General features: G+C 51.2%; 1 protein-coding gene across 1 annotated transcript in view; it reads left to right on the top strand.

Annotated features, from left to right (window-relative positions):
• ANP32A (acidic nuclear phosphoprotein 32 family member A) overlaps positions 1 to 22,304 on the top strand; it is a 39,283-nt gene that overhangs the window by 13,370 nt on the left and 3,609 nt on the right. The window contains exons 2-5 of the mRNA XM_007197802.2: positions 17,751 to 17,900; positions 18,134 to 18,256; positions 20,671 to 20,869; positions 22,173 to 22,270. Of these exons, the coding sequence (XP_007197864.1) occupies positions 17,751 to 17,900; positions 18,134 to 18,256; positions 20,671 to 20,869; positions 22,173 to 22,270 (570 nt within the window). The remainder of the gene's footprint in view (positions 1 to 17,750; positions 17,901 to 18,133; positions 18,257 to 20,670; positions 20,870 to 22,172; positions 22,271 to 22,304) is intronic.

The raw sequence follows: 22,304 nt of genomic DNA on the forward strand, positions 1-22,304 counted from the left end.
GCCCCCAGTTTCTTGTTGAGGTGGGGCTGGAGCTACATCAGCCAAGCTGCAGACATCCCCTGCCCCAGGGCCTCCCTTCCTATTGTGGGGCAGGGGTTAGAGGCTCTCTACCTGGCATGCTCTGTGCCAGCAGCCCCTCCTGCCTCTCAGCTCCCCTGCTGGCTACAGAATTCTGGGTCTGCCCTGCTCAGGCCTTTATCTTTCATCCAAACAGCTCCTGAGAGGTCTCCTCCAGGAAGTCTTCCTTGACTCACTGGAGGAAGGGGGAGCAAATTATGTCCATCCCAGGTGATGTCGAGATGTAGAAGTCCCCAGGATTTCTAGGTCATGCAGCAGTGTTCTCTCCACTGATTCTGGGATCACCTCCTTAGGGTGTGCATGGTGGCCCCTCTCTCCTTGGATTAGTCAGGGTCCCTTTATTCCCCCCTGCCGGAGGGCAGCGCTGACGGTTTGCAGAGCCCAGCACAGCTCCCCTGTAGCTGGGTGCATCAGGAAGGCGCTGTGATGATGTCATGTGGCCTCCAGCCTCCCGCCTGGCTGCCAGTGGGAAGGATCTGTCTGTTCTGGCACAGGGGCCTGTTCCATATGGAGGGCCAGGAACAGGCCATTGCAGTCACTCGGGGCGTTCCTTGCAATGCTGCACGTCTCCCTTTCCCCCTGGAGATTCGGGTGTACCCCGGTGCAGCCCAGGGAGAGTGGGCAGGCGTGGACTTGAGTAAAGCTCCCCAGCTGTCTGGGAGGCCTGAAGAAGCCTCTGCAGAGGTTGGCCTGCTGCCATAATGAGTGGTTCTCCTCTGAGCCCCCATCTCGTTTGCGGCTCTGTTGCAGTCATGCCTTTGTGAGTCTCGGTTAAGAGAGCTGGTGTGTCTGTACGTTGAGGTGTGGTCTGGGAGTCTGGGGAGACATCTAGGGTAGGGGCCTCGGGGGGCTGCTGTGTGGGGTGAGGTAGAGCAGCCAATCTGGGAGGAGAAATGGAATGCTAGCTTCTTAAAAGCGAGGGGAACTTGGTTCAGGGCAGACAGTTGGCCTCTGTAGACACTCAGGAATCTTCCCTCAGATCCCGTGGCCAGTGTGGTCATTGTCAGGAGTGGTCACCCAAGAGGGTCAGATGTGAGAGTGAAAAAGCATCTCCTAACTTGACCTGTGGCCTTAGACTCCAGCGAGGTCTGAATCCCAGTTTGAGGTGCCCACTGTGCTGGAAACCAGACTTGTATTGGGCGCATGGCTTGCCAGCCCCAGGAGGCTTATTACGGCCATAGACATCCCTGATGATGAGCAGCGCTGGCCGGCTGGTGCCTGATGTTAGCCAGAGTTGTGAGGGTGATTTCTGAAGATAGAAAATACTGTGGAGGGTCATTCGTTTCCAGTATTGATTGAATGCCCGCCCTGTGCCAGGTTCTTTCCTGAACATTCCGGATACAGCAGTGAACAGGACCAAGGACATTATCTGGGCTGCCCATGTGGGGCTTCCATTCCGTCGAGGGAGACCATCAGTAAGTCAAGCAAAGGCATGACTGCTGGTGTGATAGGTCCCATGAAGACAGATAAAGCTGTGTTAAAGGGGATAGGTGATCCAGGAAGGCTTCTCTGACACAGTGGCATTTGAGCAGAGGCTCAAGTAACCTACACTGGACTTCTGGCCCCCCTGAGCCAGCAACTTAGGATGTCTGATTTGGAAGTACCTACGAATCATCTTGCTGAGGAGCAAGCTGAGGCCCAGCGAGGTTACGATGAGAATTCATGAGCTAATGACATGACACAAAAGAGTGACAAACTATAACCGGCCAGTACTCTCTGCTCTCAACCTTATGCCTTTCCCCAGGCCAGCTGACCCTCTGCCTTTTCATCCCATAATGTCTTTTATCATCCTCTTGAGACTCGCACTTTGAAAGATTGGTACTTCCAAATTGCGTTCGTTAACAATAGTAGATTTATTTTCTCATTTGTGGCTGGTGTGTTGGGGGGTGGGGAGCAGGAACGCATCTGTAACTGCCAGTCAGCCCCCCAGGCACGGGCTCACCACCGGGAGCTGCTTAGGCTCCTGTCTCGGCAGAGATGCGGCCCGGTTTGGGTAACCACGGGCTCTCGCTTCCTTTCACGGTGGGATTTCTATCCATCCTTCTGAAATAGCAGAGTTTCTTGAAGGACCCCTACTGGTACTCTTTGGATTCCATCTGGATCTTTCAGGCCCTCCCCACCTGGTTTGGGGGGCCAAGTGTCTTTGAGTGGGCAAGGGAGACCCTGCCAGAGCCTCTGATGAAGGATAGTAAGGCAGATCTCAGAGGCCCCGGAGCTTATTTTAGGGAGAGAAACCCACAGTTAAGTCAGATCACAAATCCAGCCATGACCCACCCTCTCCCAAGGACCGGGATAAGCCTTAATTGGCTGATAGTTTTCATCTAGAAGCAGGCGTCTTGCATGAATATGAAAGGAGCTTCTGGTGAAGTAAGACTTCATTAATCAGCCTGCTAGGAGCCTGGCTTCCCAGTATTATGGGGGCTGGGTAATTTGATGCCTCCTGTTCTGCTTTGAGCTGCTAAAGGAAAGGCACTAGATTTTCATCTTTTTGCTAAGTATTGAGAGAAAGTAGTATCTTTTGTGTGTGTTTTGTTTGTTTTTAACTGTTGTGGTGTCTGGCACATAGGTACTCATTTGTTCTTATTTAATCTATACAGAAACACTACAAAATGAATGGGATTATTCCCACTTTAGCAGATGAGGGAAGTGGGGCTCAGAAAGCTAGTGAACTAGCTCAAGGTCACATAGTACTGAGGAGCTGAGCTGGGTGCAAAGCCAGGTCATTGGCTTCAGAGCAATTCATGGAACCTTGCGTCTTAACTTTGACCTCTTGCCTCCTCTCAGCCACTTTTGGGGCTGCTGCTAATATGGAAATACTCTACACTCCTGACTTCCATTTCTTTCTTTTCTCTGCTGCATTTGTTCCCCCAGGAAAGCAAAACAGATGATGCCAGAATTTCAGATTTTTAAAAGTGTATTATTGTGAAATAGAACACATTTAAAAGTAAACAAAACAAATGTGAGGTTCAGTGATTTTTCTCCTTTAGATTTTTTTTTCCTTTAAATGATTATTTTACACTGTCAGGGAAATCCTAACAAAATCAACTTTCCATGTGCCTATCCTAGCCTTTGTGTGCCAGGGTCTTAATAAATATGTGTCTGGGTTTCCACTGACAGCTCTGATGTACTTCAAACATGAGGGCTTGTGCACACAGATGAGAAATATACCCAGGATACCTCAAAGTACGAAAGAGGGTTTGGAAGGTGGGAGAAGGCCAAATCATTCTCCAATAAAAGTGGGCTAAGACATAATTGGGGGCTTGGGTGCTGCCTCAAAAACTAATAGTGCATTCCAACCTTCTGTAAGGAAAGTGTTGTGAACGGGCATGGCAGTGAGTGCCATGTGTTTTGCCTAGAACACCTTGCTGCCCTTGCCATCAGTAAGACCCCTTCTGGGACAGGAGTTAGGCTTATCCCTTGTTGAGCACCTGCTCCAAGCCTTGCTTCGTGTTAGGTACTTAGCAAGCATTACGTTTTGATCCTTTAGAACGCCCCCTACAGTCCAGGTCTGGCCACCCTGTTACCAGACAGGGAAACAAGCCCACAGAGGTCAGGTGGCCTTCAAGGCACACTGAACTTGCCCTTGTGCTGTAGCAGTCCCTTCTGCTTGTCTATCCCAGACTGAACACCTTGGGGGCAGAAGGCAAGGATACCTTTATCGTTGGAGCCTGGTGCAGTGCCTAGCATTTGGTAGGTTCTAAGTAGTAGTATTGAACGGATGGAGACGAGGTAACTTGTTCACACAGGTACAGTGGTGAGCCCATTAGATTCTAGAACTCCCAGTCTCTATGACTGCTGCCCTGCAGGTCAGAAGTGGGGTCTGATTCCAGCTCTTTGGTTAATAAGCTGGGTGAATGCAAAATGACATGTGTGCCAGCTTATCTATATTGCAACATTATAGCAAAAGATTGGAAGTAACCCAAATACTCATCAAATAAGGGACTGGTTAAGAAAAAGGATGGCGCGTCCACACGATGGAACACAATGCAAGTAAGAAACAAGGACGGTTTTTGCGTACTGTATATTACACAAACTTCATGAAAAAAGGCAAGGCAAAGATCAATATATAATATGTTAATTTGGTATAAAAGAGAAAAATAAGATTCTTCTTTTTTTTTTTTGGCTGTGTGTTGGGTCTTCGTTGCTGCGTGTGGGCTTTCTCTAGTTGCGGTGAGTGGGGGCTACTCTTCCTTGCAGTGCGCAGGCTTCTCATTGCGGTGGCTTCTCTTGTTGCAGAGCAGGGGCTCTAAGGCATGCGGGCTTCAGTAGTTGTGGCTCGCGGGCTCTAGAGCACAGGCTCAGTAGTTGTGGCGCACGGCCTTAGTTGCTCCGTGGCATGTGGGATCTTCCCGGACCAGGGCTCGAACCCATGTGCCCTGCATTGGCAGGCGGATTCTTAACCACTGCGCCACCAGGGAAGCCCGAAAAATAAGATTCTGAATTTGCTTGTGTATGTATAAACAAACTGTGGAAGGATTTTTAATGGGTGGAATAGTTACTGGACAGGACGAGAAGGAGAATTAACTGTATATGTTGAGAATGATTGTGTTACTTATTCAAAAAATTAAAAAGAAGAAAATAACGGAAGTGGCTTTGGACTAGCTAGTCTATGTATCTGGGCTTCACTCTCCGCATCGGTAGGGGAGAGGTGATTGGATTAGATCAAGGCTTCATGTGGATGGCATGGTGTATATATTGTGTATCTCTGGCTTTCATGGGCTTTTTTCCAGGAGCTGCTGACCCTGTCCTAGGATGGTCTGCAGTTCCCTTCTTTTGTTGGTGGCCTGGACTTGGATCAGCTCAGGCTGTTGGAGAAAGACTGGGGTGATGCAGAGAGCCAGGAGCCTTCTGCAGAGGGGTCGGGCCTAGTTCCTGTCCCCATTCGTGGGACTTTATCCTCTGAACACCCTGCCCTGATGTGACTCAGTTGGTTCTTCCCCGAAATGAAGGATTACAGAGAAGAGAGACTGTTCTGGAGCATTCTGGCAAAGTGCTCCAGTTTAATAGGAAGAAGGAAAAATGGCAGCATGTTTTCCCAGGTTATTTTTAATGCTTTTCAGTTCAGCAAACATTTATTGTGAGCTAAGTGCAAGGCAGTATGGGGGAATCACCTACATAACACCTCCGCTCTGCTCTCTGGGGTGCCAAGTTTTGGGTACGAAACTTGCTCGTAAAATTCCTCCCTGTACCGTCCAGGACAGCACGGTTTATCTCGTCCGGTCCCACAGAGATTTGTGGGATTGGTAGGGATTCTTCTCTCCATTTTACAGATGAGGAAATTAAGTCTCAGTGAAGTCTTGCCCAAAGCCACACAGTTCCGAAGTGGTAAAGCCTGGAACCAAACCACATTTTCTGACTACTTCTCATGCACCCAAACACTCATAAGCAAAACCTTCTGCCATAGGATACTCCCCAGGGGTGTAGCCGAGGCCCGTTTCTGCTGGGAAACATTGGGTGAGCACTGTCCTGAGTAAAGCTCCTTTTTTCCTCTAAGGAAAGGCAAGAGAAATCTCAGGCTTATGGTCAGGTCTTGGGTCTTACCCCCTTTGCTGTGGTCCAAACAATTCTGACTTCCACTGCTTGTGAAACCCATCACCCTGCCACCAGTTAGGTGCAGAATGTCCCATGGGTGTGCACGAGTGCATTTGACAGACAGCGCCTTCTCCCCACCCCTTTCTCACTCCACCACTTCCTTTCCTTCCCTTCCACAAATTCCTTTACCACCACCTGTCATCCTAGCTGTTCCCCAGAAGGACCAAGCATGCTCCCTGCTCAGGGTCTTTGCCCTGGCTGTTCCCTCTGCCCTCTTCACTTGGCTTCAAGTCCCCACTGAAAGCTCAGCTTGGATCGGCCTTCCGTGGTACGCTTTGTAAAGTCCTCTCTCGTCATGATCTCTGTTCTTTCCCCTTTTTCCCTTTGTAGCATTTATATATGTTGTATATAGACATATACACTTATTGGCTTATTATCTCACTCCTCCACTAGATTGTAAACCCGTGGGCTAGGCAGCCAGTTTTGGTCTCTGCTGCTTGGTCACTGCCTAGCACAGGTGCCCAGCATCTGACAGATACTCTGTTGATATTGTTGAATGAGTACATCGGGCCTGTGGCCTAAACACATAATGCTTCTTTAAAGAGGAAAGAATCAATCCTAGCGTTTTAAGAGGTGAAAAGACCCGAGGCTCATCTCTTATGCAGGACTTCATACAATATTATTAATTCATTTAATAATTGTTCAGTGCAGTTTATGTGTACGGTTCTTTGCAGACAGTCACTGAGCAGTCTCCAATGTGTATGCTTACTGGGACAGCGGGATCACTGATTTTCTTAGAACGGCCCATTCTTTCGTGGGACAGCTGTAAAGATTTAAACACCCTCTTATGTTTTACGTTGGGCCGAAAACTACCTATTTGTAATTCCTGCACACTGATCTTAGCTCTTGAGCTGCCGGAGAACACAGAATAAATGTACTTCTATTTGCATACGACTCTCCTTCAAATAGTTGGAGAGAGAGAGAGCTATCATGAGTCTCCACCGCCTCTGGCCTAAACATTACTAGTTCCTTCCATTGTTCTTCTAGTGGCACGGTTTTCAGAAGCCTTCCCACCCTTGTCACCTTCTTCAAGTTTGTTCTGCTTCAGGTGTTGGAGTTTCTGGTTTGGTCCCGTCACAGCAGTGTTCTGGGACGGCCTTGTCTGTGTTGGCCACCTTGGCAGGGACCTCCTTTATGAGCTTCTGATGAAGACTAAAATCTCTAGGCTCTTTTTTTTACATCGTCTCTATTTGTCTAGCCCCTCCCTGACTCTTCAAGAATCATGAAGGTTTTTGTTTTGTCTTCGTTTTTAGCATTTTAAGATTAAAGCAGCTGTAAATCTGTGAACAGCAATGAATTCAACCTGTACTATATTTTAAAAAACAGTAAATATAGGTAAAGTTCTATCACCAAGATCTAGGAGAAGAGGGTGGAACTATGGAAGTAAAGAAAAACCCACAGAGCCTTTAACTTTCTCCTTTCTGCCCTCTTTTTGACTGCCTGTGTCCTTTTCCCAGTGTCCATCTGTCCCCCCCGCCCTCCATGTTCCATCCCTCTCCCCTCCTTCCAGCAGCCCCTCACCTCCCCTTCCTTCCTTGCTCTCATCCCATTGCCTCCTGTTTTCCCCCTTCTAGCTAGTAGCATATGGAACTAACATTACTCCTTAGGATTTCCTGCACTTCCATCAGCAATACTTTTACCATAAGCACTTAATTTCCAGACTAAGGCAAGCTGCACATGTCACATTTCTCTAAGGGAGAAAGAGATTAAATTCCTTCTTATGTGTGACCCTTGGCTAATTTGTTTTATGGTCTTGGATAGAAAAAACTTTCAGTCCCCAGCTTTAGGTTCTTTTGCATGATTGGTTCCCTTTTCTGCCCAAATCAGCGGTTTCCGATTGGTGGTTGGACACGAGGGCTTCAGTGCCACGGTGTGGTGTTTGCTCGGCTTCTGTCATTGCCAGTGTGGCTGTCATTTTGATAGAGGTGGCAGGGAAGGAGGCCAAGGTCGAGGGTTTCTTCTCTGAGGCCACTTAGCCCTCCCTGGCCTCTTCTGCCCTGCCAGCCCTCCCAGCATGCATGGAGAGGAGAGGCAGGCAGGGGTGGGGCGGGGGTGGGCTGGGTTCAGGCCTGGGACTCTTTTCCTAACAGCTGTTTTCTTTCTCCTACTCCCGTTTCCTCTTGCTTCAAGGAGTTCACCATGGAGAGGCCTGTGACTTTGGGGTGTGGGCCCTAAGTTAAGAGGATTAAGAAATGACCCAAGGTTTGGTTCCATAAAGGGCTAACTGTGTGACCTTGGGTGAGTCACGGTGTTGGTTTCCACCTGGCTTTGTTAGTTGCCTGAGGAGCTGGACTGGATCCAGTGGTTCCCTAGAGGTGCGATGAGGGATTCTTTAGTTCTCTGAAGCACTTTTCTAAAGCCGACTGGAAATTTGGCAGGGGCCCATATGAGGGCTGTGGGAAGTGTCTCAGCCCGAGTCTGAAGGCATGGTGTCTTCTTAGATGGGCTGTGCTGTTCGCCTGGGCTGGGTAGGGGCTATGAACTGCTGGCCTATGGATCTCTGTGTGGTGAAGCTGAGGAAATGAATTAACTTCTGTTTTGCAGACCATTCTTCCACTTGGTCCCTGGCGAGTGGGTAGCTGTCACCATCCACACCAGACCCACGGCAGAGACCCTGGGCTGTGTCCTCTTTTCAGACCCTGTTGACTCGAGGACTCTGGTGGGATTTCCACAAGTGGTCCCAGCCCAGCTGGGCTCAAATCCCTGAAATTGATTTCAGGGACCCAAATCAGCCATATCAGGGCAGCTGGGACAGGGGGCCCAGGAAGCCATTTTTGTACCGTTTCGTTGATTTGCCCAAGAGTGGAGTTAGTGGAGTGCTTTGCTTCCAAAAGTGAGTAAGGGGTCAGAGCCATTGCCCTCCTCTGCTCCATCCTTTCCTCTTGAGTGACCTGGTCCAGTTTGACCACTTAGCCAGCCCCTCTGGGCAGGGCACCAGCAAGGGACACCAAGACCTCAGACCATAGCAAGGCTGTGTTTGGAGGGGAGACCACAGGACGAAAGACTGCCAGGCATCCTGTGACCAAGCCACGGTTCTCTGAGGGCCCTGGTAGGTGGACAGGGACGGTTTCCAGGGGGTGGGATCCAATTGTCTGTGGATTCGATGAGGTGATACCTGGGGAAGCACTTCGTAAACTGTAACGTGGGGAAGAAATGCCAGGTGGTGTCATTGTGTTTGCTGCCAATCAGGGAGGCTGGCAGAGGGGTGAGGCAGGGACAAACTTGAAAAGAGGCACAGGGTTTTAGTCAGGGGACATTGATGGTCGGGGGGCTGGGAGTTCTCCCCTGGATTTGGCACTAGAATCCCGTGGCCATTACAGGCTTTTGGACAAGGAGTGATGGGCCATGACGTGACATGATCAAAACAGCATTTTGGGAAGGTTGCCCAGGGTGTACCCCCTCTGCTCTCTGGGCCTTCCCCTTCACTCTCCTCAGGGCTCTTCTGTTGCATGGGGCCAGTGCTGTGGCTCTTGGATCATCATGGATGGTGTGGTTTTTTTATGAACCACAGGATTGCACAGCAGGCAGTAGGACCCCATGTGTTGAGATACCTGCTCCAAGCTGTCCTGTAAGGTGGCAGGCATCAGATGGGGCGATGCCAGACTCCCACATTTGGAACCCAAAACCTTGAGCCCTGGGGGCTGTTTTTATGATCCCGGTGTGTTTTAAGAGACTACATGGTTGATTTTCGCATTTCAGTAATTATCCGGGATAATTGCCCGGCGGCCCAGATTTACTTTTTGGCATCCCTCAACACGATGAATCCTGGGCTCCTCTGGCCCATAAAATCTCCCACCTCCTTTTGGGGAACAATGATTGAGTTTGGATGTGGGGAGGACTAAAAGTGGGTGGACCCACAGAATTTTGAAACTAGAAGGAATCTCGTGTCTGTCTGTCCAGTGTGTGGATTCGGGGACTGCAGAAGCCCAGAGGGTGTGGATGTGACTGCCCCCAGGGCACATCGCAAGTTAGTGGCAAAGTGGGCCCAGAGTCCAGGTCATCAGACTGCCTGACGAGCATCCTTTGCACCAAACCTCCGTGCTTCTTGTCCCTCTTCCTTCTGGTCACCATTCAAACACTGCCTGCTGGGACTGCGCCTTCACTGGGCTCTGCTTCCAACTCCTGCTTCTCACACCTTCCAGTACCCGCTGAAGGTAGCAAGGGACAGCCACTTAGAAGATGCAGCCTGCTAGATTTTCGCTTGATCATGTCATTCACCAGTTCCAAAATCCTCATCTCTCCCTGTCCCTACTGCACTGTCACCCCCACCACACACACACGGTAAAGTCAGACCCAGCTTGACTCCTCCCCATTTCCTTTCCCACAGACCGCAGACAGCCTTCCGGGCCTATTTTCTCCGGCTCTGGGAATTGTTCACCTGCTGTTAAGTCAGGCAGGGCTAGGACAGGGCTGAGCAATCAGGGAAGGCTTCCTGCAGGAGATAGAACTGACAAGTCCTTGAAGTGGAGTAGAATCTAGACTGTCTGGAAGGGAGGAGTGAGGTTCAAGGGGAGGAAAGCAAAGGCATAACATTTGCTTTCCAGCTCTGCCAGGCTTCACTAGCTAAACAGGTCCATCTGATAAGCCCAAAGCCCAGGTCCTATACCAATTGCGCCAGTCCTGGGGTTACTGCCCTGAGTCTGTTCTTCTGGCCGGAGAAGCATCTGCAGTGGCACCAGCTCCTCTGTCTTTGGCGAGGCAGAAACCAAGTCCTCCCCATGCTTGGGGCAGGAGGTAGGAAGCCGGTTCCAGGCCGCGAGGGAGCCAGTCACAGGGTTTATGTTAATGCGGGCCCTCCCCCAGCCGGCGCTTAGCCTATTACCCAGGCCCTGCCGACAGCTTAATTACCGCCGCAGCGAGCCTCGGCCTGCCTTCCATGGTTCCCTAAAATAATAAGGATGGCGTCACCGACTTCCCGCGCCATGTGCTCCCACCCGTGCCTTCAGAGCTCTATTGTAGGAAACAAACAAAATCCAGAGACCCAGATGCTTTTTTCTTAGATTTTTTGTTTGTTTGTTTTAAAGTAAGGTGGGACCCTGCCCCTTAGTTAAGATTTTAAAAGATCTTTAAGAGGTATGGAGACCTGAGTCTTAGCTACCACTGAGGCTGCAGAACAGCCTTCTGTTAGCAGAAACACGAAAGCTACGTGGTTGATTCCCCGGTCTTCCACTGGGGACTGTGATTTCCGATCAGAGCAGCGGCGTGGTGTGTGGTGTGGTGGGAGAATCACCCAGCTTGGGGTTCCTGGGCTCTTGGCCAACTCTGGACCTTGCTTCTTCCTCTAGAAAAAGAGAGCTAAACTAGACCAGCATTTTGCAAACTGTGGGTCACATTTTTTTAAAAAATTATTTTTTAACGTAATAGAAAAGAGTAATTGTAACAGCGTAAGTTTTGTTTCAGTGTGTATGCCTATACACACACATAAACATATGTGTGCTGAGCCAAGGTGTTAATGTATTTTTTACTGTGGGTTGTGGTCAGAAAGCCACTGACCTAGATGATCCTGAAGGCCTTTCTAAGCTTTCTAAATGTCCAGCTTTTCCCCCAGAGCCTGACTTTTCCCTCGTGGAACCCGACTGATTTTTGCAGGTTTTGCCACACTGACTGTTAAGCAGAACTAGAGATTTTAGGGACAGAACCACAAGTGTCTATCACTCCTATCGAGCACCTCTGAGAAGAAGCCCATTTCCCCTCAGCCTCGGTGTCTCAAGCAGTTGGTCTTCGAGCTAGAAATGGGATCTGCAACAGGGGATGGCCCATTTAAAAGCTGACCTATTTAAAACCCATGAGCACCAAAAAAACACGGGGTCAATCTGATTTAAGTCTTCTGTTGGAAGGCTGGGGCCTGAAAACTAAATTGGTCAGAGACTGACAGGGTTGAAACCAAAGCTACAAATATTTATTACATTCTTGTTTGGTGAAAGAAAAGAAGATCAGGCTTCGAGTTCAGTGGGAAAAACTAAACAAAACAAGGTGTAGGTATAAAATCCAGCAGGGGGTGTCTTCTGGGCACACCATCTTAGCTCTCCAGAGCGTGGAGAGGCTTCTGTTCCATGAAGAAGCCCTGCGGGCAGCAGGGGTGACTCAGAGCTGCGGACCTGCCTTGATTCCCATTCTTGTGCCTTGACTCAATCCACAGGCCGTGGATTGAGGAATCGGCAGGTGACTTTTTCCAAGCTGGGGATGCTCTAAGTGCATTATTTCATCTAATCCAACACTAAGTGGTGGGCACTATTGTCATTGGAGGAAGCAAGCTCAGGAGAGGTGAGATGATGAGCTTGCAGTGGGGAATTTGAACTTGAGCCAGGTGCGTCCGACTCCAGAGCCTGCCTTCTGTCCACCTCTCCACATTGCCTCAGGAAGTGCTGGAAAAATAAAGAGCAGTGCCCTCTCGAGCTTCCTTCTCTCTGCTTCTGGCCTTCAGAGGGCTCTGCTTTAGGCCCAAGCTGTCCATTTAAATCAGGGCCAACTTCATGGGCATGTGACCTGTGTGGTCACACAGGCTCCAGGCTTAGAAGGTCCCTCCCTGCTCTTGGGTTTAATGCACTCCTGTCACTGTCTGGGAATTCTTGACAATTTTTGAGTAAGGGGTCTCCCATTTTCATTTTGCACTGGGCCCTGCAAATTATCTGGCCAGCCCTGGCTTTGCTGTAGTGCATCGCCTTTCTTGGTCTTTCTGGGTCCCTCCTGCCTGTCCTTAGTGTGCCCATCCTCTCAGGGTGGAGCCATGTGAAGCACGCACCCTGTTCCCAGCCTCGGGCCTGCTACCTGGCACACAGTGGACTATAGTTGTTTACCAGGGGTCTGTCTCCTCCTAGCCCGCCACCATACCTCTTGCTGTCAGGGACCCCAGCTGTGGCTCTCCGTCACCTCCGTGTCCCCTCAGCTGCTCAGATGGACAGTGTCACAGGAGCTTGCTGGGTGGAGAGAGGGGTTTCTTACGGGCAAGAGACCTGAGTGCAGACCACTGGGTCGGGTCAAGAGGAGGGTGCACCATTGACCTACCTCCTCTTGGGGCTTATGCTTACCTGGGGGGACACAAAACACACGAGAACACGTTGTTGTTATTGTTTATAATAAGGGAGGGCTTGTTCAACGTGTATCGGACTGGTTGCACCGTGTCACGATGCTTTGTCTCCCTCTGTATGCCCCAGCGCCTAGTGCTGTGACTGGCACGATAAACAGGAACATTTGTTAAGCAGTTGCTCTGGTGTCCGCTCCCTGCTAGGCTGATTACGGAGAAGGACAGTTCCTGACCTCTAGGAGGATCGGATGCTTAATACACGATTAAATGATTCATGCGGCAGCTGCCCTCGGTGCCCCGGGATGCTCAGAGCTGGGTGCAGAAGGCTTCCTGGGGAGGCGGGCTTAACTAGATCTGCAGGCGAGTGTGAGAGGTGGGCAGGGGGCGATGAGGTTGGAGGGAGTGGGGAGAGGTGGAGAGTGGAGGGCCTCCTTGGGTCAGTTTAGGACCTTGAATTTTTTCCCAGAGGCGGCGGGAAGCCAGGAATGTTTTCTAGGCCAGAGTTTGCACTTTATAGGTTAAACAGATATCATCCTCCCCTTTCTTCGAGGCAGAGCCTGAGACGTCAGGGATCGAGTCAGAGTCATTCAGCCAGCCAGGCCTTGGCCTCTGGGTGGGGGCCTATTCCCAGTAGTCCAGCATTCCCACTGTTACATGGACCCCATTTGGAAGCAGAAGCAGACTTAGAGTGACTTAGATGACCGTGACCAGGACTGCAGTGCCGGCAGTAGAGAGGAATGGTCAAATTTGAGAGATCTGTAAAGACAAGATTTCACAGTTTTGAAACAAGCAACGGGTTGTTCCTTAGAGTAATAATGTGTTCGTGTTTATCACGGACGGTTCAGCTCCCCTTGGTGAGAAATGACTGCTGCGTCCTTGCTTTGGAGACAAGTTTTTCAGGAAATGCCGGAGCCGCGCAGTCTGATTTCTTGGGAACCTTCAGTGCCTCCCCACTAATATCTCCGGGGGGGATGGGGGGGTGGGCGCTGAGTATGAACATGCAGACACTTCTTGGGTGTTAACACTGGAGGAATGAAGCAAAGGATCCTGTGGAGGGTTTTTGGGGTGATTGAAAAGTTCCTGATACAAGCAGAGTAATTCCAGTTTTGGGTTCTGGAGAGAGTAACCGCATTCGGATATTTTTAAACGGCCAGTGGAGTTGGGAGAGAGTCTAAACCCAAAGTACAAATTTTCAGTTTAATTTTAACTTTGCACTTAGCTCACACCCATGGTTTGGCGGGGAGAATAGGCCTCACTTTTTTTTTTTTTTCTTTTTTAAGCAGAATACACCCTGGATGTAAAAGGGATGTTCTCTTCACATGGAAGGGTTTGCAGCGGCAGCAGCAGCGAGCAGAGATGGGAGGAAGTGGGCTGTAATTGCAGCAGGATTTCAAAGTCAGTTTAAGGAAGGTTGGGGTGGGTTGGACGTTTTGAAACACGTTAGCCTGCCCTGGAGCTGTAGGAAAGCGTGGCCCTGTGTGGAAGCAGGTGGAACAGGGGGTGGACGGAATACCTTCCACAGGTCAGCTCTTGGGCTGGAGTTTTTGTTTTTTCCTGTTTGGTGCATTACAGACACTTCACGGGCTGCTTACTTGCCATCCCCTATGTGACTCATCACCCCACAGAGAGGCAGTGGGTTTCCCCCATGTGGTTTGGCCTCTCTGGTGTAAGCCTCAGCCCACCCCTCCCCTCTTTGATCTCTCCCCAAACTGTGCTGAAACCCCGCCAGGAAGGAAATGCAGAAACCATGGGGATCCCGGAGGCCCCACAGACCTGGAGCAGCCACCTGGCCTTCCAGACACCACAGGCTCTCCCTCCCGAGTGATGGGAAGCAGCCTCTTTCTCCTTGGGGAAGAGCGGGGTCTCAGGCCCCCGGGCCCCTCTCCAGATCCTCCCCCACTGACTGCAGTGTCATTGGAACGGGAGCTGGGTTAAGTTTTGTGCTTTGGTTACCGAGGAAATGTAACCAGGGTGGGGACCGCTGGGAGTGGCCCCCACCCGGCTGGTGGAACAGTTAGAAGAGGGGCCGAAGGGGGTTTAGTTGCCATCAGGGTAGCTTGTAGGATCATTTGGGGGTCTGCAAGAGCCTATGCCCTGCACTTGGGAATAGCAGGGAAACCCTCCTTATCTTGCGGCAACACTGACCATCGGGGTCCATTAGATACCCTCCTGTGCCCATTCTTGGGGCTTTAGGACCTGTGGTTCAGATGTGGCTGTAAAATGGGAGAATACCCCCAGGAACACCCCGTGGAGCGATTGTGAGGGTTAAATGAGACAGTGCCTGTGAAGAGTGTGCCTGCTAAGGGCTCTGGAAAGAGCCCATGATTGTTGTTAATAAAAGCACTAGTAGTGGTGGCTTGCATATTGTCCCCGAGGGGAATGGCCACTGGTCTGGGCATGGTGCTGGGAGCTGGGGCTGGAACCTTGGGTCTGTCTGTAGGATTCCCAGGCAGCATTGTGCCTCTCCGGGACAGAGGCCGACTTCCAGGACGAATTCCCTTGACTCCACAGCGCCGCCTCCCCCTGTTACTGAGGCCTCCTCCTTGGCTGATGGCTGTATGAGGAGAAGCCCTTGACCCATCTAGAAAAACCACATGTCTGAAACCTTTGAGGGTGGACTGGAAACCCTTCTCATATTTGTCTTTCTTGGTGGAGCTTAAAGAATTCCCAGGGCCTTCCAAGGAAAGGAGTGACTGGAGGAGCCACTCCAGTGGCTGTGTGACCCCAGCAGTAACTGCAAACAAAGGGGAGGTGACTCTCCCTCCCCCAGGAAAGTTGATCTCCCTCCACTGCTCCCCTAAGGCCTGGTTTCCTGGCTCTACACTGATTTCCTGCCCTAGGGCAGAAGGCCTCATGGGATTTATTCCCAGGCACACTTGCAGTGACCTTGAGAAAGGTGGCTTGACCTGGACATCCCCTCCCCTGGGGACTGAGAGAGAGGGAAAGAACTTAACTTCCCCCATCCCAGATCCAAGGGAAAGGTGGGCCCTGGCGCTGGTGCTTGAGCCGAGAGCTTGCTAGCTCTGGGTGAGAGCTGCCTCGCCTGGCTTTGCCCCTCCTGGCAAACTGCTGCTGTCCTAGACTGAGCAGGCTCTCTCTCTCCACCAGGGAAGAAGAAGGCAGGGCAACTACAGGGTGCTGTGGCCCAGACGTGCCCCGAGCTCTCCTGGTCTGACCACTGGCAAGGGTGGACTGAGGAGGGGCACAGCAGCCTGCTGTGGACTCTGTTCCCCCATGTTGGCCCAGTGATGCCCGAGTAGAGGACCACTGAGACAGACAGTCATCCTGGGCCCTGCAGGAAGAAGCTGGGCAAATGGGCCTGCGGAGAGGCAGGGAGCAGCCCTGGACAAGGACTGCTTAGAATAGGCCTGTCTGCTTATCTAGGAGGAGGAAAGGTTGCTCCCTGCCTCTCCGCAGGGAATGACAATGCAGGGCTGCTGTGGAGAAGGACGGGCCTGTACCGAGTGACCCATGGGTGAGAAATCCGAACCTGTGGGTGGAAGTCCCAGGGAGGCATCATATCCAGGTGACGTCAGTACATGTTTCCTGGAGGCTGCAGGGAGGGGGCACGTGGAGATGCTGTGTCAAGCACCAGGTGCAGCCAGGAGGGATCACCTTTAAGGTGCCTGCCAGCCCTGGAAGGCCAGGGAGCAGTCCCCTATCAGCTCAGGACAGGAGTGGATAACTCTGGGCATCTGTCTGGAGGGCCAGGCACCCTGGCATCCCTTGCTGACTCCCCTGGGTCATTTTAGGCCTGAGACCTGAGGACTCTTCCTCAGCCTGTCTCCCTACCATCTGCGCTGGAACCTGCAGCCAGGTCTGCCTTTTAACAACACAATGAGACGGTAGCTCTTTATCAGTTCTTTCTATCTAATTTGAAATGAGGATTTAGGGCCCAAATTTTCAGTAAGAAGAGAAGAGAGGGGAATCTAAGAACTCTAATAGGGCAAAACCACCTCCAGGGAGTTGGGGGGGGGGCAGGCAGGACCACAGAGGTACCTCCAAAGACTAACTTTTGGACCTTGCCAACCTCAGCACTTCTATATGGGTCCATCCTGGGTTTGTAGATATCCATTCTCTCCTTCCACATCTACTCCCAGGACCCTGAAGAGCAAAGTCTAGAGCCATGATATTCCATATGGTAATTTACATGTGTCTCTTTACACTTACATTGATTAAAACTAAATAAAGTTTGGGACTTCCCTGGCGGTCCAGTGGTTAAGACTCTGCGCTTGCACTGGTTTGACCCCTGGTTGGGGAACTAAGATCCCACATGCTGTGCGGTGTGGCCAAAAAAAAAAAAAAAACTAAATAAAATTTAAAACTTAAGTTCCTCAGTCTCACCTCAGCGGCCGCATGTGGCTAGTGGCTCTTCTCTTAGATGGGTTTCCATCGTCACAGGAAGTTCTTTTGGTTCTGGTGGACAGCGCTGGTCTAGAGGATGGAGAGTTGGAGGGGTCCCTGGTCTGTGACCCTTACAGTGGGGCCAAGTGGTGAATGCCAGGCCGGATGGGCAGGCTCTGACTGGTGGCAGGGGCAGGTACGAATGCAAGCAGACGGGTACGTCCTGGGACCCGTCCACAGACACATGGAGGTGAAAGGCCCGTGGGGGCTGAGGAGGCGAAGTCGTAGGTGGCTGGCCTCAGTAAGACGGTCAGGCTGGGGCCGTGGTGGGCGCTGGGAGAGGGGCTCTGATGGAATGGCAAGGCCCAGAGGTTGCCAACAGTGTTAACGGCTGGTACAGTGGAGAGCTGGGGGCTGAGGTGTGGCGGTGAGGTTGGAACGAGACACCGCCCCCAGCCTTGCTGACAGCAGTGGGGTTTATTGGGTTTGTCTTCTCTGGTCCAGCCGAGGCTCCTGTCCAGAGGGGCCCCCTGGTTCTGCAGCTCCGTTCACCGCAGCGCTCCTCTCGATCCCCCCAGCATTGGTAAAGGCAGAAAGGTCAGGGTGGGCGCTGGTGCTGCGATGCTTCCTAGCCTGCCTCCTGTCCTCCCCCTACCCCTGCCTCAGCCCCGATTCCTCGCCCAGTTGGTTCATGCCCTCCTTCCCTTTCCAGGTGAAAGAGCTTGTCCTGGACAACTGTCGGTCAAATGAAGGCAAAATTGAAGGCCTCACAGATGAATTTGAAGAACTGGAGTTCTTGAGTACAATCAACGTAGGCCTCACCTCAGTCGCAAACTTACCAAAGTTAAACAAACTTAAGAAGGTAAATAGAGCGGAGGAGCGTGTGTGCTTGGGAGGCCGGGCTGGGGAGGAGGAAGGGGTCATTTTTCCACATTGAGGGAGCATAGCTGAAGGGGAGGCCAGGTGCGAGCCCCAGCACGCCTGCCAGTTCCTGAGCCAACTCCCTTCCTGGCCTGTCGAAGGGGAGCCGGCCGCCTGAGCCCAGAGCCTTCATTTTAAAAGCCGTTTCTGCTTTTTCTCTCCCTGCCTGTTTAGCTTGAACTAAGCGATAACAGAATCTCAGGGGGCCTGGAAGTATTGGCAGAAAAGTGTCCGAACCTCACGCATCTAAATTTAAGTGGCAACAAAATTAAAGACCTCAGCACAATAGAGCCACTGGTGAGTCACTGGGGTCCTCCCCTCTCCACTGGGGTGGGAGGGATTACTACTTTTGCATTTGTATAACATGCTTTTTTGTTTTTACTCTAATTGTGTGCCATGAGATAGAGTCGGGGCTCCTACTTCTGCTTCATCCGTAGAGAAACTGAGGCCTAGAGAAGTTAAAGAGCTTGACCAGGGTCGCACAGTTAGAATGGGCATCAGGGTGAAGGATGCTGTAGGACCCAGGTCTCAATTTCTGGTCTAGTGCTTTTCCTCTTACAGTTTCTGCTCAGCTTTGGAAACCTGAGCTGTCATTTCTTTAGGCTTAGAGCATGGCTTGTGCCCTTCACTGGGGAGAGAGGAGCCATCCAGGAATTAAGCTGACCCTGGAGGTGGTCACCTGCTTTCTCCTTGGGTCGCTGGCCAGAGGCTAGCACCTCTGAACCGTGGGAGGTGGGTCGGTCCTGACACAGGCCCCCTGGGATGACAGAGAGCTGTGTGGCACGGGAACCCCATGCAGGCCTTCCTCTGTGGGGCGTAGAGAAGAGGGACCCTGGTCACCAGTCCTGGGTGTGATGGTGACCAGGGACTCAGAGATCTGGGCCGCATTTCCTCCTATGCTGGTCCACATAGAGCTGAGCACACCCCAAACTTCACGATTCACTAGCCAGAAAGGGGCAGGTCATGGTTAGAATAACAGTTTCTACATTACCCAGATCTGAATGACTGTATTCCCTTGACTTCAAGGAAGTCAACTGTAAGATGTATCACTGATTAACGATAGCTTTTTTGAAATGTAGAAATAACTACCGCATTAACACTTATTGTAAATATATACGTAAGAATTACTTCATAAGCCATGCACCTTAGAATCAGGGAAAGGCCATGAGGATATTTGGCCAAGTTTGCCACATTCCCCTTTTCTGGGTATATAGAGTGGCAGTTGGGGCATCTCTCAGTTTGTGTTCTTGTCCAAAAAGCATTCCTTGCCCTTCGTGGATGCTTGAAGGGCAGGTTGATGGGCCAGCGTGGCAGAACGGGAAGCTGGCATTTCTCCTCCCAACTCAGACTTTACCTGCTCATCTGTGGCATGGGGTCAACTACTAGACTATGCTTCCCATAGAGCTTTCTTTCAGGTCTTCCACCAATTTCCTTGGGGAAAGCAAAACTATTTTGATCTACCTGGAAGCCTTGATTTCATAATTTCATTATAAAAGGAAAAAATCTTTGAAGTTCTGTATATGTGTGTTTTGGTTGTGATTTGGGTACCATTATAGATCACACACACACACACACACCGCACACACACACACCACACACACACGCACACACACACCCTATTCCCTTGCCCAGACCACACATGGTTTTGTAGCTTCTTCCCTGATTATCAGTGTGATTAATGTGTTTTACTCACTTCTGAGGGTGGGGAAACTGCCTTTGGTTGGGGGATGCTGGCCTCACCCACCCAGTCTGCAGCTCGGACTCCTTCCCTGCCCTTGACCCTCTGCTGAGAATGACCGGGTCTCAGTCACAAAATCTCAGGAGAGCAGCCTCGTTCCTGACATTGACCCTGAGGGACAGTAACTTTAATCACCAGTTAGGCCTGGCACCACTGGAACAGGGACTTGGCCCGGGGCGGGGTACCTGCGCCTTGGAGACGTGTGAGGTAGGAAGTCAGGAGGCAGCTGTTTCTTGCTAGATGTATGACCCTTTTGCTTCCTGGGCCTCAGATTCCAGCCACCAAGTGGGTATAATATGGGCCTAGAACCCATTGATATATAAAGCTTTGATAAAGCAAATTGTGTTAAGTACTATGGACAAAATCTGGATGCTTCATTGGTTTTTCTCTTGTCCTTTTTGACAGGCAAAGAGTAAGAGCACAGGTCTGAAGTTGGGCTGCCTGATCAAATCCCAATTCTCTGCCCTCTACTTCCTTGTCTGTGAAATGAACTAATAATTATTTCTGCCTTATCGGGGTCATGAGGATAAATTGAGTTAATCCATAAAGTGCTATATTAATTGCCATTATTATTATTATTCATAGAAGGAGGTAGTTTGTTAGTTCCTGAGGCCTTTTCAGTTCCTCTCTGGCTCCTTAGTCACAGGGGCAGGCAGCAAAGCTCTTGGCTCACGCACCAAGAGAGCCCCGGGTTAATTTCAGGTGCGTCACTGTTACGGCAAGAGCTGTAATTGCAGAATAAAAGTGTTGGCATCGGATGAGGCTTCGAAGATCCTCAAGTCCAACTTCCCATCTTCCACGTGAATGAACACGAGGCCCCCCAGCCAGGGCTGACGCGGCCGAGCAGAGCCAAACCAGAGTGCGCTCCTCACCTGTGAGCCTGGAGCTCTGCACGCTGTCTCACGTCAACCCCATCTGTCTCCCCACCCCGCCTCCTACGCCACTCACTGTCAACTTTGTTGTTTGCTTGCAGAAAAAGTTAGAAAACCTCAAGAGCTTAGACCTTTTCAATTGCGAGGTGACCAACCTGAATGACTACCGAGAAAACGTGTTCAAGCTCCTTCCTCAGCTCACGTATCTTGATGGCTACGATCGGGACGACAAGGAGGCCCCCGACTCGGACGCCGAGGGCTACGTGGAGGGCCTGGAGGATGACGAGGAGGATGAGGATGGTGGGTGGCGCCAGGGAGAGGCCAGGCCAGGCTTTATGGGGGGCGGGCTGGGTGTCAGGGGGCCCCCACCAGCCCCCGAGGGCTATCGACCTCTTTCTAGAGCTGTGGAGGGGAGTGGGCTGTCTGCTCTGTTTACTGTTGTCCCTGGTCTGTCTCATTGATTGACGCCCCTAAAATAACAGGGCCTGAGCCCCAGAGAAACATCCTGAGGTTCTCCAACTGCATAATAACTTCTTAAAAACCATCTGAGTCTTCAATTTTTTAACCTTTTCCAAAGTCCCCCTGAAAATGAGATCCTACAGTGTCTCTCTGTAGTGTGGTGCTGGACTCAGATACTCTTCCAGGGAGGGGATGAGCGGATGGAGGAAGGTGGGGTGTGGCCTGAGGGTCCCCTGTCTCCATCTAGGGTCTGGTATTGGAGATGAGGTCACGGCTGGAGAGGTCGTGGGGCCCCCAGGTGACAGCTGCCCACAGGACCACATGGTAGGACCTGGGGGGCGAGGACTCAGGAGCCCCAGGGGCCCAGGAAGCAGAGGAGGCTGCAGGCAGCACGTTGGGCTCCCTGGTGGTGCGGTGAGCAGTCAGGGACCACAGGAAGGAAAGAAGGAAAAGGAAGGAGAGCCTCGCATTTCCTTCCCACGCTGCCAGCTCAGTGCGGCTTCCCTGCAGGTCTTTGTGGCCAGAGTAAAGTTGAGGGTTGAGACCTTGCCTGAATAATTCAGACGTTAAGAGTGCTTTTCCCTTGTTAGGTGGGAGTATTTTACAAGGGATTCAGACACCCTGTTTGCCTTAGTTTGTTCCATCTTCTGATGGGACAGAAAGGTCCCAGGACTGGAGCCCTGAGACCAGGCTTCTAGGCCCAGATCTGCAGCTAACTCCAGGTGTGACCTTGAACAACTCACTTCTCCCCCTCTGGGACTCAGTTTCCTCACCTTTAGAGCAGCGAGTTTGGCTAGATGCTCTTTGTGAATGAATTGACTTCTCAGCTGTCCCAGGCCCTGTAACTTGGTTCTCTAATCTGGCATTTTCTCTCCCATCTCAGCCTCCATGAGAGGTCTTTTGTTTTCATAATACTTGGGAGGAGGGCTTACCTTTGGGATCATTTTAAGATGCTTATCTTTTGGGTTACTTTAGGATGCGTTCAGTCACATTAGAGTATCCAGGCTGTGGGCCTGGATGAGCGTGGGAGAGTCGTGGGCCCCACACAGGACCGCACCTCTGGTGCCAGGCCCTGGGCCTGTGCTGTGGGAGGGAAGGGCCAGCTCACCACCAGTTTGTTCTTGTCCCCATTCCCACTGCACAGAGGAAGAGTACGATGAAGATGCTCAGGTAGTGGAAGATGAGGAGGACGAGGAGGAGGAGGAGGAAGGTGAAGAGGAGGATGTGAGTGGAGAGGAAGAGGTAAGAGGTTGGGCTGGGCAGGGAACTGTCTCTC

The sequence above is a fragment of the Balaenoptera acutorostrata genome, chromosome 3 (assembly GCF_949987535.1).
Source record: "Balaenoptera acutorostrata chromosome 3, mBalAcu1.1, whole genome shotgun sequence".
NCBI classification, from domain to species: domain Eukaryota; kingdom Metazoa; phylum Chordata; class Mammalia; order Artiodactyla; family Balaenopteridae; genus Balaenoptera; species Balaenoptera acutorostrata.